Here is a 20577-nt window from a genome sequence, read left to right on the forward strand (position 1 = left end):
GGCTTACTGAGAAAGGTGAGTGCCCTAGTGTTAGCACTAGAGCAGAGGGAACGTACTTATATGGGCAGGTAGATTTCCCTATTCTCAGAAACTAACATTAAAATACTGATCGGTTATGAGTAGGTGATTGGATGATAAAGATGTTGATCCTGTGCGATTATGGGCATGTTATCTGGCTTCTTGTGAATTGTGTGAACACTTTAGATGGATATATTGATGTATTATAAACACTTCAGCCACACACTATTACAAACTATTTCTTCCTTACTAAGAGGTGTCTCACCCCGACATATGTTAAATTTTTTTTCAGGTTATCCAAGTGATCGAGCTTAGGTAGCTCCAGGGCAGGGTAGTTTTGTGAGTGGAATTGGAACGGACCTATTTAGTTCTATGTTTCTTTATATTTTGTCCATATTTGTAACCTAAAGTATATGACCATATGTTATGAGTCTTTTGATGTTTAAATATAGAAATTTGGTATATTTTGTTGAGGTTATTTTATTATTATTTTTCGCTGCATTATTGGTATCGAGGACGTGTGTCGATCCCTTAACACTTCGGGCCCCACGTGGTGGGTCTGGGGCGTTACAATTGGTATCAGAGCATAACGGTCTTGCGGACTTTAGGAGGATTAATACCATAGTATAGGTTTCAATTGAATAAGGGTAGGAATGGGTAGAATAGAATATTGGCAGGAGTTTGAGGTTGTTTCGTAATTCGGAGGCAAAAATCCCTTGACGGACTTCTGTGATTTTCTGAATCAGTCGACGATTTCAGAAAACCACGGTAAATCCATTAACGGTGATGTTTCCTAGTTGTGAAACTGAGATTTGGAATCTAAATATTGGAAGTTCAGATAATTATAGATAAATGGATATGGATATTAATTTGGTTTTCCATTGTGATGTGTATGTCAAATATATATAAAAATGTGGAGATTCTAAATTGCCTTTGTTGTATATTTATATTTAGGGATGGATCCTAGCGGCAAGGGCGTGGATGAAGGAGGAGGAAGCGAAATGGGAGCTTCCAGCAGGGGTGAGGTTGACACTTCTCGGCTGTTACGAGGAATAGCTCATCGGGTTAGGGAAGAAATGAGATGGGATTTTGGTGGAACAAGCTATCTACCAGTGCACCAAGGTTGCACAATTGAACAGTTTACACGTCTGACACCCTCGTATTTTGAGGGTGGCACCGATGTGGATGCAGAAAATGGAGAAAATCCTGGCTATGTTGAATTGTACTAAGGAGCAGAAGGTCCTTTTCGCTACTTTCAAACTGGCCGAAGAAGCTGAATAGTGGTGGCATGCGATGAAATTGTTAGAGGAACAACAAGTGGTACCAATAGCGATGACCTGGGGTCATTTCAAGAAGGTCTTCTACGACCGGTATTTTCTTGCCACCACTAGAAATGCAAAGGCGGAAGAATTTTTTTAGCTTGACTCATGGACGCCTCACTGTTCAGCAGTATGCCGCTAGATTCCTGGAGTTGTCTTGTTTTGCACCTTTTGTAGTTCCATATGAATATTAGAAGGCAAGGTGGTTTGAGAGGGGCCTGAATCAGAGGATCCATGAGCATATGGCCGTTTTGTAGAATCAAGAATTCACGGAATTGGTGGAGAAAGCTACGGTGGCAGAGTTGAGTCTGCAAAGGGGTGCAGAGGCTTTTGAGCGAAGGAAAAGGCCTGGGTCTCCATGATCCCAATCAAATGTCAGGCAAGGATTTTAGAGGGGAGATAGAGATGTTTTGGGCCAGGGGTCAAAGAGAAAGGATCAAGGATGGCAGGGTGATTCGTCACATCCCCACTGCCCTAGGTGTAATCAGTGGCATTGGGGGAATGCCGAGGCAGGAGTGTTATATGCTACAGGTGCGGAAAACAGGGTCACATTGCTCAGGAATGTCGAGAACCTCCAAGTAATGCACCAGTCCCAAACCAAAATCGCGGTGGTGGAGGCCCGGCACGTGTCTACATGTTGGGTACACTTGAGGAGGGAAAGACTAAGGGCCCAGGTAATATGCTTATGTGTAATATGTTTACATTAGTATGTATGTTAATTTTGTTTAACTTTGCATGATTTGATGCTACACGTGTTAGAGTTGCTTGGGATTTGTGAGTGTGATTAATTAGCTCAATGGTGTGTAAATGCGTGACTAACGAATTTCAGGAACGAAAATTCTTTTAAGAGGGGGAGAATGTAACAACCTGGGAAATTTTAAATAATTTAAAATTATAAGAAGATAAAAGGGGAGGAGGAATAAGTTGGAAAAAGGGTGTGGCAGCAAGCATTCGTCGACGAATGGATTGGTCTCGTAGACAAATGTTCTACTTAGCTCATTGACGAGGTTACATGTCTCGTCGACGAGGAATTATCGAGAGGGGTTTTTATAGACTGAAATTTTTCGACGAGTTGGTTGTCTCGTCGATGAATCGATGTGTCTCATCGACGAATCCTTGGGTATAAAAGAGACCTTTTCTTTCATTTTAGTGCAAAATTCTTGCATGTTCACCTTCTCTCTCTAGAAATTCGGCCATCCTCCATTCTCTCTTCAATTTAGGGCCGGATTTCCGCCGATTCGACAATCTGAGGCCACCACGATACTCCTAGAAGAGTTCTCTACAAATCTGCTTGAGTGGATCGTCAGTGGGACTAGTTAGGAATTCATCTCAGTTTTAAGGTAATATTTTTTATGTAAAATTTGGCTTTACCCTAGTTGTAGGAAATATTATATGCGAAGAAATACTGAAGTTTAGTTCTGGGAGATGTGGTTTTCAAGGCGTTGAACGGGGAACCCTGCGGGTGCAGTACTGGTTATTTTAGGAGCTTTTCAAGAATTAGGTAAGGGGAAATATTTTATGATAGTTTTTAGTAATTATGAAAATGACTAATTTTGGGTAAAAATCCTACATATACAGGTATAATTTTTCTGAACCAAACTGATATTGAAAATATTGTTTTACTTATATCAGTATTAAATTGGGAAAATTGTGTGGTTGATACCATTTTGCTAATTAAACGATTGTGATTTATGTGGAATGAGGAAATTGTTGAGATTGTGAATGTTATTTGACTGAAATCTTGTCTGGTTGAATACACTGATTGGATTGTGAACATTGTATGGTTGAGAATACTGGATGGTTGAGTATACTGTGGTATTTGCATGGACATGGTTGATTGTTCAGGTTTGTGATTGATCTGTGGTGTGGTTCATGTAAATGGCGATATAATGTTGGCAGTGGTATGAGGAGGTCGTTATATCGTACCTGGTATAACTGTCATAACGTTGGCAGTGGTATGAGGAGGTTGTTTACCTATTTACTACGAACGGAGTACTATTTTGTGGCCTATGTGATTTGATTAGTCCTTTGTGGACGTTAATGCTGTGTGATTTGATTAGTCCCGTGTGGACCAGTCCTGTGTGGACATTGATGCTGTGTGATTTGATTAGTCCTGTGTGGACGTTGATGCTGTGTGATTTGATCTTGTGTGGATTGATTATGATATGGGTGTATGTGTGAAATTCTGTGGGAAAGCGATTGTGTTGACTGTGCACAACTATTAATTAATTAAGTATTTTGGGTAAAGTAGATTATTCCACCCGAGAGCTTGTTGAGGAAGGCGAGTACTCTAGTAGTTATTTATGGATACCAGGGTAGAGGAAAGCCACTTGTATGGGCGGGTGATCTTCCCCATTCTCCGTGTTTTTACCTGAATACATAACCCGAGGGCATACAAAGAAAGGTGAGTATCCTAGTGTTAGCACTAGGGCAAAGGGAACCTACTTGTATGGGCGGGTAGATTTCCCTATTCTCGGAAACTAACATTAAAATACTGATTGGTTATGAGTAGGTGATTGGATGATAAGGACGTTGATCCTGTGCGATTATGGGCATGTTATCTAGCTTCTTGTGAACTATGTGAACACTTTAGATGGATATATTGATGTATTATAAACACTTCAGCCACACACAATTATAAACTATTTCTTCCTTACTGAGAGGTGTCTCACCCCAACATATGTTAAATTTTTTTTTCAGGTTATCCAGGTGATCGAGCTTAGGTAGCTCCAAGGCGGGGTAGTTTTGTGAGTGGAATTGGAACAGACCTATTTAGTTTTATGTTTCTTTATATTTTGTCCATATTTGTAACCTAAAGTACATGACCATATGTTATGAGTCTGTTGATGTTTAAATATAGAACTCTGGTATATTTTGACGAGGTTATTTTATTATTATTTTCCGCTGCGTTATTGGTATTGGGGATGTGTGTCGATCCCTTAACACTCTGAGCCCCACGTGGCGGGTCTGGGGCGTTACACCTTCACCATCCCTTGCTGAGCTAGCATGTCCTTCACCCTTCGTTGGTACAATTTCCATTGAACTTGTTCACATTGAAATTAATCGAAGAGACCCTAGCCATTGTAGAACCAATAGCTCTAATACCACTTGTTGACGTTCGTTCAACTTGAACACGTGTAGCGGAAGCACACAATCAAACACAAAATAATCAACAACCCCTAATGCAATCACCCAATGATAAAATATACTCAAGAAAAAATCAAACAATAATAATAAGAATAAAAAACAAAACTATAACGCACAAGATTTACATAGTTCGGAAATAGCCTACATCCATGGGAGCAGCAATCTTGGTTTCACTATTATCAATGTCAAAGCTACAATCTCCGAAGCTTACTTGAAGCTTAATCTTATCTAAGGTTACATAATGATGCTTATATAACCATCTAATGCCTACAGAGGAGTTCTAGTAAACCTAAACTACATCTACAGTTATCCCTTTGGAGGAAAATCCTCCAAATAAGCACAATTTACAAGCCTCCGATTTCAAAATACGTAATTTGCACCGACAAAAACCATCGACAATTTGACCAAATCATCAATGGTTTTGTGTTAAGCATAGGTCTTCCTGCATATTGCCTAAAACCTTTTCTCATGCCATTGTCCCTTGCTTCATGTAACTCTCTCTGGTACATGTGATCTGCTCTAAATATGAGCCACATCTGCAACAAATTTTATGTACAAAACTTGAAACATCATCGAACAACTCCTAACCATTTTGGATCACTCCCTATTACCCAAGACAATCAAAATTATTAGTTAAAAACAAATGGAAATGTAGTAAAAACATAAAGACTCGGTTGTGGTCTTAATTTTTATGCGAAAAACTCAAAAGATCACGAGACACCCCTTAACCATTTTGGCCGCTCCAGATCCCTCAAGATGGTCAAATTAATCAAAAGCAAATAGAAATACAGTAAAAGCATAGAGACCCTATTCTAGTATCGATTTTCATGCTCAAAACTTGAGATGTTACCAGACACCTCCTAACCATTTTGGATCACACAAAATCACCTAGGATGATCAAAATTGGTTAAAAATGATTAGAAATGCAATAAAAACACAAAGATCCAATTATAATTTTAATTTTTGTGCACAAAATGTGAGACATCACTAGAACTTCTTAACTATTTCAAATAGCTCCAGATCACTTGGTCAAATTTAGTCAAAAATGAATAAAAATACAACAAAATTACGGAGACTTGATTCTGATTTTGATTTTAGTGTGCAAAACTTGTGACGTCACAAAACACCATAAACGATTTAAAATTGCTCTGGATTACCCGGGACGGTCAAAATTAGTCAAAGATAAATAAAAGTACAGGAAAAAAATATAAAGATTTTATTCTAGTCTCTGTTAGCCCTAGAGTTGAGTCTAGAAGGGGGTGAATAGGCTCTTTTGCATATTTTCGCTTTTCTCTACAAAATAATAAGACTTGGCAAGTTACAAGCAATTATATCACAATATATAAAATATAAATCATGCACAATACATAAATAAAAATGTAGGGAAGAAAAGCTTGACAAATGATATTAATGTGGTTCAACCCCTAGCCTACATCCACACCTTGAGACACACTCAAGGATTCTAAAATCCGCTATAAACCTCTTTCACTAGCAGAGAAGCCTTTACATGTGTGAACAAATCACTTTCGCTCACCCAAAGCCTTTCAGCAAGGTTCACCCCAAGAACCCTTGCAATCTAATTTATCAAGAACCTTCACACGAGAACTAATTCTTATTGCTCACAAAGAGCCCAAAAGGGGAACCAATCCCTTTAACCCTTTGTTCACAAAGAACCCTTACAAGAAGAAAATCAAATACAAACAAAACTCCTTGAATGAGCGGATATTTAATACAACATAAACCCCACACAAATATCTCAAGCAATGAATCAACACAAGATTAGAGAGTAACAGAGATTTTGAGCACTTGAGATGATGAACTAAATATAAAGTGTTTTTGAATGATATTTTAAAGATGTTGTTCACTAAATCAATTGTTAAACAAGTCTTTGGACTTGTATTTATAGGCAAATGGACAAACTAGCCGTTATATGACCGTTGGACATTTAAAACAATTAAATACTTTGGAAACTAGCCATTTTATGTTTGTTGCGGTTCAGAACCCAATGCAAACCATCGACGCTTTTCTCCAAACAGTCGATAGCTTCCTTAGGCAAAAATCCAATTAGCTCTCTACCTAAAACCGTCGAGGTAGCTAGCCAAGCCGTTGACGGTTGCCCTGTTTCTTCAATATCTTGATTTTAAGGTGCATAAATAAGGTTTTAATTCAACTGAAACCAAGTCTATGAAAATTTATCAAACTAATATTGTTAGAAACTCGTGCCATATTAAAACACAATTAAGTATAGGATTTTTCATATAAATCACGATTTTGTCTTTGAAAAGCTTTTAAGTATGAAGCTTATGATTTAGTGATATCCTATGTGCTCTATGTACTAGTATGCTCATGAAATTGCTCAACCCTTGCTAAATAAATTTGCTTGAATAATACCTGTAAAAGTTATACTAAACACTACCTCAAACACTCCCTATTATATATATGACATTATATTTGCTTTGATGGTTGTGCTTGAGTCCTTTCGAGTGATTTCCACTTTGATCTTTCCTTCTTGAATGTCCACTCGATCTTTGCTTATGAGAATGTTCACTTGATCTTTGCACTAAAACTCGTATCTATGTGGTTTCGCTACTTATACCTACCACAACTTAGTATGTAAAGATTAGTTAAACATAGAACCACTAATGAGTTATTATCATCAAAATACGACAATTAGGATCATGCAGCCACTCAGGCTAACAATCTCAATTTTCATGTAGAAACTCAAGACATCACTAAACAACTCCTAACCATTTCAGATCACTCTAAATCTCCTGAGATAGTCAAAATTGGTCAAAAAAATTAAAATGTGATAAAAATGTAGAAACTTAATTCTTATCTCGATTTTCATACGCAAAACTTGAGACTTCAGTAGATTGCTTCTAACCATTTTGGACCTATATCACCCAAAATGATCAAAATTGGTTAAAAATGATTAGAAGATCCTCGATATAGAAAAAAATAAATTGAGAGAGGTAAAGACATCAGGGCTTGTATAGTATTTTTGGTGAATTGATATACCCAGACAAAATTAGGTATCAACAATTACCCCATCATACATATCTTTCATGACATCAGCATACCTACTACAAATGGCCGTTTTTTCTAAAACTTACCATATAACTTTCGTGGGAACATTATCATAAGTTTTTTCTAAGTTAATAAAAATCGTATGCAAGTCCCTATTCTTTTTCCTAAATTTCTTTTATAAATCTTCTTAAAAGATACAACACTTTTGTAATAGATCTCATAGGTATAAAATGAGATCCTCATTTCTAACCTTATTCTTTATTCAACTATCCTTTCCCATAGTTCCTTTGTATAATTCATTAGTTTAATTTCATGATAGTTCTTACAATTTTGAATATCTTCTTTATTTTTGTATATCGGTGTTAAAGTGTTTTTCGTCCATTTGTTTGATATATTTTTTAAAATTTTTATAATTTTGTCAAATAAATTATTTATCATACAATTTTGTTATCGCTTGGGCATTTCCAAACTTCATTTGGGATGTTATTTGATTCGATAGTTTTTTTTTTGTTTTGTTTTTTTCTTTTTTCATATTTTTTAATGCAAAATTAACTTCATTAACTCTAATTTTATGAATGAATCTCATACTTTTAGTATTTTCTTTATTTATCATTTCTTAGTTTAAGCATTCTACTTAGTTTTCATTAAATAACTTGATAAGGCAACTTCTCCATTTTTCTTTTATATCTTCTTCCTTAACCAAGACAATATCATCCTCACTTTTTATACATTTTATATTACTTAAGTCCTTGCTCATTTTTTCTCTAACTCTAACAAGTTTAAATATGTTTATTTCCATTTTTTTTTTTTTTGTATCTAATCTAACATATTAAATGATCTATGTTCAACATTACTAACGACCTTTTTAGCATCTTTTTTGGGTCTTTTTATATTTTTCAAAGCTTTTCATATTTCTACATTTTGTCATGTTTTATATCAAATTCTTTTTGTTTTTACGACTTTTTGATATCTTGATTCCACCACCAAAATTTTTTGCTATCCAATAATCTTTCTTTTAATTCACTAAAAATCTCTTTTTCTATCTTTTTAGTGGAGCTAGTTATCCTACTTCAAATAGTATTTGTGACTTCATCATCCTCTATTGTTCAAATACCAACTTTGATAATTTTATCTTGAATTTTATTATATTTTCTCCATTTATGTTCCATCATTTAGTTCTCTTGCACTGATTTATATTATTATTCTTTCTCTTCCATTTTTCAGTACATATATATAACACTAAAATTTTATGTTATGTAGTTAAACTTTAACCATGGACGACTTTATAATCTTTATATGATACACGATCTACCTTCCTAGTTAAGAAGAAAAAATTGTTTGAGTTTTTTTTGTCCACTCTTGAAGGTTATTTAGTGTTTTTCTCCATATCCATATCCTCCATGTATCATGTTATAATTTTTATTATCCTTTCCAATGTGTCAATTCAAATTAGCTACTATAAATTTTGTTTTTTAGTCCTTAATTAATATCCCTTGTATTCTTCATTTCTTTCCCAAATTTTCTTTTATGCTTTATTTGGGAGCATGGATTCAAACCTTGGATTTGTATTGGTGGATTTGGAAAAATTTCAATACAATTTTATATTACACCTTATCCAAATCCAAGATCTCTCCAAACATGGGAGGTTAAGGTTTTCACTAAGCTTATTTGAGGAGCATAATGTCTTTTGGCCTAAGATCATCTTGATTTTGATTCTATCTCTTACTCTTTTGACATTTACAACACTATCTTTTAACTTTTTATTGACAATGATTCCTACCAAATTCTTATGTTTATTTATTTTTTTTTTCTAGGGTACCCAAGTTTAAGTCCTAATTTTTCAAATTCTCTAACTTTCTCCCCTAACCACTTAGCTTCTTGAAGGCATATTACATTAACTTTAATTGTGTCAACTATTCCTTACTTTTACTCATACGTGTTCCTACATTCCAAGTTACTAATCTAATCCTAATCTTTTAAACCAATTTCTTTATCTGCTCGCGTCCAGAATTATGTGGGAACCCTCACATATTTGACAATGTGCTCACGCATCGACACGAAATCACTTCAGGAGACGTCCTAACTCACTTTTCATTACACCTAGGTGGTATAAGTGTAATGCAATCGTAGTAGACACCCTAACAAATAATCTGTAAGGATTCATATCATATAACAAGTTTCACATTGGTTATTACTTAACCTAACCTAATATAACTCTCCTCCTTTATCTAGACTTGAAACTAGTTGTGCGTAAAGGGATTAGGACATTGAGTGCATCACAAACAGAATTTATTTTCGAAGAGATAATAATAGAAGTTATTTTTTTAGAAGATTATATGGAGTTATGAATAAATTTAAGAAATCTACAATTAAAATTATTTTGTCAAATTAATTACTTATTCATGGTTTGTAAATATTGAAATTAAAAGATATATAATTAGTATGTTAAAATTTTTTTTATGGAAATATGATTGAAAACTGCTCTAAGTTTTGAATTTGAACATTGAAAAGATTTTAGTTATTCAAAGATTAGGGAGGCTTTTTGAAGTTATTTGGTAAATGACAATATTAAGATATATATCTGAGAAGATCATATCATGGAAGTTATAATATTTTTTAAAACATTTCAAATAAGATTTAATTTATTAAGTTACTTATACGCCCATGATTTCGAAATATTTGAATACAAAATAACTTGTGAAAGAAGAAAATTTTAAGAAGGATGATTGAATTAAAAGAATAAATGAAAGCCATTTAAGGTTCCTTTAATTAACTATAGCGATTAATGGGAAGTCTTATGGATGCTATCCCCATTCCCTACCCATTGTGCCTCTATTTTGCCCTAGAAAAATTTTTGTGGCACTGAACAAGGAACAAATAATGCATGAATCCTCACACATCGGTAGACTGCAGCTTCACAAAACAATTTCATGAGATGAGCTTAAGCTCGTTGTTGTATATGCATCCTTTTTTCTTTTTTTTTTTCTCTCCTTTTGGTCTTTTTTTTTTTTTTTTGTTTTATTACGTACTGGGTTTTCACGTGTCCGTTTTACGGTCAACGTGATTAATCTCGCGTCCCTTGAAGCCGATCCCACAACTCTAAATGGAGGTAAATTTTAAGAATTCAGGGACAAAAACGAATTTTGGAGGATTTGAACACCTGACCTCATGAGATGCACTCTCGCAACCCACACTACCACCTGAATCATACCTTGGGAGTCTTCTTGGTTGCTATCGGAGTTGGACATTCTTATTATTCTGCGAGAACTGTTCTATTCCTTCTTCTGTCTTCCCCTGCCAATTCCACTAAACCCATATTGTCTATATATAGCCATCTCACCATAGATAACGTGGTAGGATTTACCTCACAGTGTTGAAAGGAATAACTGGTCATCATAATCGTACTACTAACAATCATGTAACGATTCCAATATATATATATTTTTTTAAATCATTGTTGAATTGTTGCATTCCACTGGGTATGGATGATTAAAAAAAATTCAAAAGCAAAAAATCCATCCCAGGCAAAAGATTAAATAAACTAACCGAACTGCAAAATCAATTAGAAAAAATGAATAAAAAAAAAATGGGGGGGATCAAATCGAACTGAAACCCATCTTTTTTGGGGCTGCTGATAATCTCCCTGTTGGGTGAGAACCAGGATTGGGTGAACAGCAAATGCCCAATCAGATTTGAGCTGCTGCGTTGGCACGCTGTCACTGCGCCAAGTATGCAGAATGGACGTCAGCAGTGTGGCCACAGGTGGCCCAAACGTTAAGGACTCCTCTCCAACTGTCAATCAATTCAAAGAGGATTTCCCACCATATTCGCTCTATGCCATTCTCTTTTTCACTCAGTCTCTTCCCCCCTCCATCAAATCCGCACACCCCATAAGACCTTTTCACAGCCATGCTCTTCTCTTTTTTCTCTCCATCTATCCTTCTTCCTCTTCAACTGGGATTCATTCAATCAATCAAAATTCAAAAGTTTAAACTTAACTCAGTGTGAAAAATAGAAATGACCCTAAAGGGGGGCACGAGCCAGGCCTGTGCAGCATGCAAATACCAAAGAAGAAAGTGTACCTCAGAGTGCCCTCTTGCCCCCTTCTTCCCTGCTGACAACCCCAAAATATTCCAAAACGCCCACAGGCTTTTCGGTGTCAAGAAAATGCTTAAAATCCTCGATCCCCTCGACCCCGACCAGAAGGCCCATGCCATGGATTCCATCATCTTCCAAGCCAACACGCGCGAAATGTACCCGGTCCACGGCTGCTGCTGGGTCATCCGCCAACTTTACTTCCAAATCCAGCAGTTCGAGGAGGAGCTCCATGCCGTCCGATCCCACCTCGCCATCTATCGCCAGCACCACCACGAGGATTCCGCAGCCCAGCTGCAACTCGGGATGGTAGCGCCACCGCCTCATTTCCAGTCTTACAATGCTCTGCCCATTGACCCTGCAGCAGCCTACATTGATTCTAAGGACAATTTAGCTAATTCTCTGTGCGTTCAAGTTCAAACTCCCTACCCCAACAATGCTAACAACAATAATATTATTAACAGTCCCATAGCGCTCCAGTCTCAGTTGCAGTCGATATCTTTGGAGCCTCCGCCCATCCAGCAGGAACCTGCTCAGATGTATGATGAGGCGCATCCAATTTTTGATACTATTGATGACAGGCAGTCCTATGTTGATTCAAAAGATGCCTACGACTCAAGGTAAGCACTTAATCCCATTACTATGAATTTGATTCATAATATGCCTAGTTTCTTTTGGGAGTTGAATTTTAGTTTACGTACCTAAAAAGGCTTTAGTTTGTGTTGATTTGCTAAATGGGTGAGTCGATGTTTTGCCTGCAGCTCGGAATCGTCACTGAAAGCGCAGTCGATAGAGCACGTGGCCGAGAATGAATTGAAGAGTGCTGCTGCATGCTTCAGCCTAACCAGTGTCAACTGATGATAGAGTCTAGAGCAAGTTAAAGTAGGAGAAGAATAGCAGAGTGGTTTAATTCAGTGAAAGAATTGATGTTTTTTTTTCATTATTTTTATATCCTCCCATTGACTTAACATAGTATATTCACAATTTTGAGATTCATTCATTTATTTATATTTTTAGAAGTAGGGTCTTGAGCATTTTATAGTTTTTATGTAATTGGTCATTTACCTGTTCAAATCAAGCATTTCTAGTTTATGAATAAAAAAGTTAGTTTCTTTTTTTCATGTGTAAATATAGATCAAGGTTCATGGAGGCAAAAGTAACTTCTATACAGAAGCATGTTCGGACCGCAATGTGATTTAAATTCAGTTTTGCATTGTCAAATCCTTTGTTCGTGAACGAAGAAACTATTGCAAGTTCTTCTGCTAAAGGTTGTTCTAAAAAGAAAAGAGGAGAGTAATATCTCTCAAGATAGATGTTGCAGTTGGGCAAAAACTAAGACCATAACCTCTAGAGGTTTTCTTTTCTACGCCATAATAAGAGAAGAACCCATAATCTCTAGACGGTATATCCTTTCCAATTCATGATCTTAGTACCTTTGTATTGGTCTTTGTGCATGACGGTTGATGATCACTTGCAACTAAGGGAAATAAAAGAGTTTGAAATCCAGTACCTTCTACGACATTCAAGTAAAAAGTTATGACGGAAATAAAAGAGTTCAGAATCTAAAGACCTTCTCCACCATTCAAGTCAGAGTTATGATGCAGTAAAGGTAATTGTAGTTATAGTGTCTTATAGAGTGCCTTATCTTCTTCTAATGATCTTTTATATAGATCTAATTCCTAGGAATTAAATGACTCACAAGTTTATAAGCCCCATTAGGGTGTTATATGGCATTATTAGGGGAGGGGGGGGGGGGGGGCAGATTCAAATGCCCTTATTCCTTGGCTTTATTTTTTTTTTTTTCAAATTTTGTTGTAAATGGATTTTGCTAGGTTGTAGAGGTGCGATACTTCACTCTTTCGTTGTTGTTGTTGTTGTTGTTTTTGTTTTTGTTCAATGTCCATGAGCCTTAGAGTCAAGGTGTTCCTTGGTCCAAAGATTTGAGGTCCCCCACTTTCTTTTTTTTAAAATCATTGGTATTAGGCTTTGGAGTCGAGGTGCTCTTAAATCCCTTTTTTCTCGTTCCTTTAGTGGGCCTTCTTGAGAAGGCAGCCATTGGATCAACAATAAGGTTGTACATTTGTGATTGATTGGTCATGGGTTCAAGTTTGAGGTAACAATCTCTCTATATAAAATTAAGGGTAAGTTTGTGATACTGTGATGACTCTCTCCCTACCTTTGCAAAGCGAGGAACCTTGTGGCCCAGAGATGCCTTTTATTATTATGATTATGATTATGATTATGATTATGATTATTATTAAATCCCTTTTTTCTCATTCCTTTAGTGGGCCTTCTTGAGAAAGCGGCCATTGGATCAACAGTAAGATTGTATATTTGTGATTGATTGATCACGGGTTCGAGTTTGAGGAAACAATCTCTCTATATAAAATTAAGGGTAAGTTTGTGACACTGTGATGACTCTCTCCCTACCTTCGCAAAGCGAGGAACCTTGTGGCCCAGAGATGCCTTTTATTATTATTATTATTATTATTATTATTATTATTATTATTATTGTTGTTGTTGTTGTTGTTGTTAGGCCTCTATGGGCCTTAGAGAAAAGATGCTTCTACCTCCCCACCCCCCCCCCCCCCCAAAAAATTTTTTCCTTAGTATTGTTATGATTATGATTGTGACTCCATGGGCCTTAGAGCCAAGATGCTTCTACCTCCCCCCACCATTTTTTTTTTCCTTATTTGACCCTAGAATCAAGGTGCTCCTCTTTCTTCTTTGCATTATCTAAGGTTATCTTCTCAGGTCTCCCCCAACCTAGGTAGCCTTGTATTTTGTGGGTATTTACTTAGGTTTCCCCATCCTATTTTGGCAACTAAGGTGACTTTTTTTGTCTTTACGGCTTACTACCTTTGGTCTTGCGACTAAGTGATCTTCTGTTTCATGGGTATTTCCTACCCAATAGGACATTAACCCCTCATTTCTTAGCGATTGAGGTGACCTTCTCTCTTTAGCCATTTCCTAAGGTTACGCCCCTTGTCTTGCAAATAAGGTGGCTTCCTCTTTCGTTACCACCTCAAGAGGTGACCCATTTTCCAAGGTTGTTTGCTAAGGTTATTTTTGGAGTTCCGTACTTAGATTGTTTTTCCAAATATGCCTATTTGTCTTTTTTGAATTTGACCATTCTTTTAAGAGGACCAATTTAGATTTTTTTATTTGGCTATTTTGTCATGTGAGCCTATTTGGCATATTGTATTTAGTCATTCTACCAAGTAGGACTATTTGGCTTGTTATACTTTACTACTTGACTATTATACTAAGTGAACTTATTTGAAATTTTGCACGTAGCTATTATACCAAGTGGGCATATTTAGCATTTTATACCTGGTAATCCTATCATTTGAGTTGATTTGGCCCTTTTTGTAATTTTATTGGTCATTCAACTTAGTGGGCGTATTTGACTTTTGCAATCAACCATTTTGCCAGGTGGGCGTATTTTGCCTTTTGTATCTAGTTATTTTGCTAAGTAGGCCTATTTAGCCTTTTTTTACTTGGTTATTACTAAGGAGGCCTGAACTTTCGTACTTTTCTATTTGGTCATTTTACTAAATGGGTCTACTTGACCTTTTATACGAGGTCATTCTATTAGGTGAGCTTATTTAACTTATCATTTTTTACTATTTTGCCTTTTATACTTGACCATTTTGCCAAGTGGGCCTAATTGGCCTTTTTGTACTAGGTTATTCTATCAAATGAGCCTACTTGGCCTTTTTGTACTTGGTTATTCTACCCAATAAGTTTATTTGGTCTTTTGTACTTTTGCACTCAATCATTCTACTAAGTGAGCTTATTTAGTTGTTGGACAAATTGGAACTTTTGTATTTTTTTTTTTCTTGGCCATTCTATCAAGTGGGCCTATTTGGCTTGTTGTACCTAGCCATTTTATCATGTGGGCCTATTCGACCTTTTGTCCTTGGTCATTCTTTCAAATGGGTCCATCGAATCTTTTGAATTTGATCATTCTGTCATGTGGGCTTATTAAATGATTAAACCTTAATATACATTGTTGGACTTAACAACTTAAACTTTTAGGTAAAGTGGTATTCTAACTTGGTATCAAAATTGGTTACTAGAAGGTCCTGGGTTCTAATCTTCTTACCTAAGTTTATTTATGTGGTGTTTAAAAAATTTATTGTATTCCTTGTAATTGGTGTAATTTATCACATTGGTATCTTTACATCCCTATCAGGTTGCAAGTGTGGAGGAATGTTAAAACTTGAATTATACATTGTTGGCCCCCATAACCTAACAACATAAGATTTTGGGTAAAGTGGTATTGTAACAGTAACCTTTATACTTGGTTATTCTATTATATGTGCCTATTTGGCCTTTGTATTTTCTATGAAGTAGGCCTATTTGACCTTTTTTACTTTTTTATAGTCATTCAACCAAGTGGACCATTTAGCCTTTCATACTTGACAATTATGTCAGGTGAGTCTACTTGACCTTTCATACCTAATTGTTATTTCATATGGGCATATTTAGCCTTTCGTAATTAGTCATTCTATTAGGTGGACCCGTTTAACCCTTTATACTTATGTACTTCTAGCCTTGTAAAGTGAAAAATGCATTCTTACAATATATAGTTTCTTCCTTAGTTTTTTTTTTTTTTTTCCTAGAGCAACCCTCTTAGGACTAGGCCTCCTCCTCAGTATTTTCTTTCACGTGAGTTATTAAAAGTGAACAATGCGTTCTCACAATATCATTAGGGTTTGTTTTGACAATGTGTATTTATTTATAATTTTTTTGGTTATATTTTCTAATTTGCAATATGTGAGTTTTATGAACATTCACCTTTAGCTATTTTTACATCTAAGGTAGGGCAGAGATTAGACCTTACGATTATCCAATTTTGATTCCTCAAATCCATCTAACGGTGGATGCAAGATCCCTACAGATGAGCCAACTTTTGTTTTCCGGATCTATCTAAGGTAGAGCAAATGCAAAACCCCTATACGAATGATTTATTCCATGTTTTCTAAATAAATCTAAGGTAGAGCGACTATAAAATCCCTAAGGATGATTTTGTCCTCATTTTTCAAATTCATATAAGGTAAGGAGAATATAAGACCCCTACAAATATTATAGATTAGTCTTAATTGAGTTTCCAAGCACCCTAGAGGGCAAGAAAGCAACTTTCCTTGCCACCAAGGGCACTCTTGGAAATTGTTGGTTCTTTGCTAAACCCTAGCGCCTTGTTCTGTAAATAAGGATGCTGGCGAGAAGGGAAGGGGCACTTAGACAAAGGTGAGAGAGGACCTATGTTTAGAGAAGAAATACAACGAATGTGCAAAGTTGGAGGAGGTTACATTGTGTGTGTGTGTGTGTGTGTGTGTGTGTGTGTGTGTATGTGTGTGTGTGTGTGTGTGTGTGTGAGAGAGAGAGAGAGAGAGAGAGAGAGAGAGAGAGTTTCTCTTACCTTTCAGTGCATTCTTGTATTCTTAGGGCCTAAGAAAAGGTTCTTCTTCTTCTTCTTCATAAGAGTCCATTGAAGCTCTCTATTGCTACTAGGTCGGCTTTTACTTTGGTTATTGGAATGAAATTTGGCCTTTTGTGAGAGATTGATATTTTGGGTTTACCTTAATTCTAGTGTGGAGTCATCTGGGCAAGCTAGATACTTGATTTATAGAGTATATTAATGTTTTTTTAATTCATGACTTTGTTAAAATTTGTAAATATTATAGAAAAATCATGTAAGTGATTAATGGTTGTTGGATTCAAGCATAAGTTAGGATGTTTTTGTGTTTCTTTGAGCATAAGTTAAGGTTAGGTTTTGTTTTTATGATCTTCAAGCATGAGGGTTTAATATTTATTGCATGCTCTTTCCTTCTCTTTGGAAGATATTTTATGAATTATTCCCATGCTAAGATATTTAGTATTGTCAAGTTCTAATTTTTAATGATTAAACCATGGTTTATCATTTGATTTATTGAAGTAATGTTTGAAAGATGGTTGAACTTGGACATTAGATTTGAATAAATAGAAATTAGAGCTCAATTTTTGGGTTTTTGACATAAAGATTGGACCTTTTCAAATGAAATTAGTTTCTTAATGCGATTTTAATTATCTAAATTCATGGGAATCTAGTTGAGTTTGAACTAGAAAGAGAAGGGAAAGAGAGAAGAAGAAAGAAAGAGCAAGATTGAGGATTGGTTGAAACCTAGATGGTTGGAGCTTGTACGACTTCGTCGGTGTTGATAGAGGTCGAGGAAAGGAATACGAAGTTGGTGGGAGCTAGTATAGCCAAAGGCTACCACGATTGCCACTACACATTTCAGTAGCTCTATTTTACCTAGAAGCTGCATGTAGCTAGGGTTCTAAGAGCAACAAAGAAAAAATGAATAGTGCCACATGCACTGCTCATGTCTCGTCCATGCATGATTTAAATTGAATCGGTTGACTAATTCACTTCGATCGGTCAATTAACCTACGCCTTTTTTTATTTTATTATTTTTTTCCTTTTTATTTCACTAAAGTAGTTTTTTTTTTTTTAAACTAGTATCTTTAATTTTAAGTAACTATTTAATTATTTTTATGCTTAATATTATGTACTATTATTATTGTATCATTGTTGTGTTATTATTATTATTATTTTTTTTATTATTATTTATCGTCACTATTTTGTTATTATTATTCAATAATATTATGGATGGCATGCACTACTCACGTGTCATCCATGCATGATTTCATTGTGGATGGCCACTCTAAATGAATGGCTAAAACAGAGATTGGTGAGTTCTATTCACATCCATCTGGCTCTTACTTCTTGTTTCTTTCTTTTTTGCCTTATTTTTGTCATTTTTAACTATACCAAGTAATCAATACATTCCAAATGTTAAGGCAGGGTCTGACAGTATTTTTGGCTTAGTGCATGCAAATGAAGGTAAAACCTATCTGTGAGGATTGGTGTAATCCCAAGAGGGGGGGGGGTGAATTGGATTTTTTACAAACTTTTGAAAATTATTTTACCGATTCACAATTAATATCGAGATTAAATTTAAAGTGTGTATGTAAATCAATTACAACAATATATAAACAAACATACACGTGTGGAAATATAAAAAGTGTAGGGTTAGAGAGAATGACACCGAGATTTACAAGGTTCAACTATACACGCCTACGTCCTTACCTCAAGCAAACCACCCGAAGATTTCCACTATCTTGCTTCTTTAAACCAAGACGGAGCCGCCACTACAATCCGTCCTTATAGGCGAAGAAACCTCTCCAAGTGATATCCCCTCGCTTGGTACGATACACACCATAAGCCCTCCTTGTAGGTGGAGACGCCTCTCCAAGCAATATATCCTCATTCGAATCCCTCCTTATAGGTGGAGACACATCTCCAAGTGATATACCCTCACTTGGCATGGTTCACAACTCGAACCGCAAATACAAATGATTTGAAAATAATTTTGCATACAATGACTACTCCTTCAAGAGCTGATTTGTACAATCAAAAGTATTTCTAAATGCACTCTCAAATGATTTAAAATATGAAACTCGGTAGAGTTTTGTGGAAACGATTTTCTCAAAATTGACCTTTGAAATATCAAGAGTAAGAATGATTTAATGTAATAAATATGAGTGTATAATTATACTGAGAGCTTTAAAAAATAGCTCAAAAGATTTTCTCCAAAAGAATTTTCGAAATGAAAGTAGGAGAAATATGAATTTGATCTTCAAAATGAGTATAAAATATGTTTAAGAATCAAAGAATAATCAAATAAACTTTCAAAATGATTTGCTAACCTTCTCCAGGTGAAATGACTTGGTATTTATAGGCAAAACCCAAATAATAATAATTCATTTCAAAAAATATGACTGCTTGAAGCTCAAAATAACCTGAACCCTAGAGTTTCGATCGACTGACCCAAGGTCCAGTCGACCGGCCCAAAAGGCGATTTCCCTTTTAGCGCGGTTCAAATTGTCGAGTGCATGATCCAGTCTGCCAAATCATCTTCACTTGAATTCTAGTCGATCGGGCTTATGATCCGGTCGATTGACCCCTTAATAAAATTGAGTTTTGGCTAATGTTTTGATTTTAAAATCATTTAAAACCTTTTGTGTAAGTTTAACATTTTAAAGAAAAAGGTTTTCCATGAAAGATTGTGTCCCTAAGGTCAATCTATGGTCAGTGTAGAGCTTCAATTTAAATTAATTGATATGCATGCACAATTGAAACTTATAACCATTACAATTGAAAAATATAAGTCTTCAAGCTTTTACTCTTCAGATATCCATGGAATTGTTCCAATTGATGTGTTTGATTAATCATGGCTTCCATTTGTGCTTTTTGAAACTTAATCATGTTTAACACACAAATGAGATGCTGTGATTTGTCATTATCAAAATGGGATAAGACTCAAAATGTCGACAATCTCCTCCTTTTCGATGATGACAAACACAGGAACAAAATAAGGTTAGCCTGACAAAGCTCCCCCTTACAATATGCATAATTTCAACAGAATAGACTATAATTCAAGCATATTCAAATTGAAGACTTCTGAATTATTAAGTTGAAAAAATTTGAGTTTAGTTTGGTTCAATTTGCATTTTGTATTGAAAGAATATTCTAGATAAAAACAAAGTCACATGATACATAAGTGATTACAATTTTATAACAAGTATCATGTATGCATTTTAGCATTACTGTGAGTTTTTAAAATAGAGTTAAGAGCCATTGTCACAATAAATTCTTGCTTAAAATCATTTCCAATTTTGAACAACAAACGGCAGGAGGATATACAAGTAATGAAAAGTTATGAATTAGAAGAATTTTGCTCCAAAAACTTCTCCCCCTTTTGTCATCAGCAAAAAGGCTAAACATCTCCCTTTTTTCAAGAATGTCATTTAAACAACAAAGCCCTTAAAATTGTTGAATTTCATGACAAAAGTCTAAGTTTCTATAATGTTGCTCATATCACATGTCATGAATGCCTTTAAGCCTACAACTTGCAGCAAG

The 20577-nt window shown here is 35.5% G+C and overlaps 1 protein-coding gene across 1 annotated transcript; it reads left to right on the forward strand.

Annotated features, from left to right (window-relative positions):
- Positions 1 to 7312: 7312 nt before the first annotated feature.
- On the forward strand, positions 7313 to 12464 carry LOC131146531 (LOB domain-containing protein 27). Its single transcript, XM_058096167.1, has 3 exons — positions 7313 to 7334; positions 11527 to 12226; positions 12368 to 12464. The coding sequence occupies exons 2-3, from the start codon at positions 11529 to 11531 to the stop codon at positions 12462 to 12464; spliced, it is 795 nt and encodes a 264-aa protein (XP_057952150.1). The 5' UTR covers positions 7313 to 7334; positions 11527 to 11528.
- Positions 12465 to 20577: the final 8113 nt, after the last annotated feature.

Source organism: Malania oleifera, chromosome 13, assembly GCF_029873635.1.
Source record: "Malania oleifera isolate guangnan ecotype guangnan chromosome 13, ASM2987363v1, whole genome shotgun sequence".
In the NCBI taxonomy this organism is placed as follows: domain Eukaryota; kingdom Viridiplantae; phylum Streptophyta; class Magnoliopsida; order Santalales; family Ximeniaceae; genus Malania; species Malania oleifera.

What these genes read in the sequence shown, in the direction of transcription:
- LOC131146531 (XM_058096167.1), top strand. Translation starts at nt 11,529, where the DNA reads ATGACCCTAAAGGGGGGCACGAGCCAGGCCTGTGCAGCATGCAAATAC. An exon ending in AAAGATGCCTACGACTCAAG is followed by an intron (nt 12,227 to 12,367) that starts GTAAGCACTTAA and finishes TTTTGCCTGCAG; the next exon opens with CTCGGAATCGTCACTGAAAG.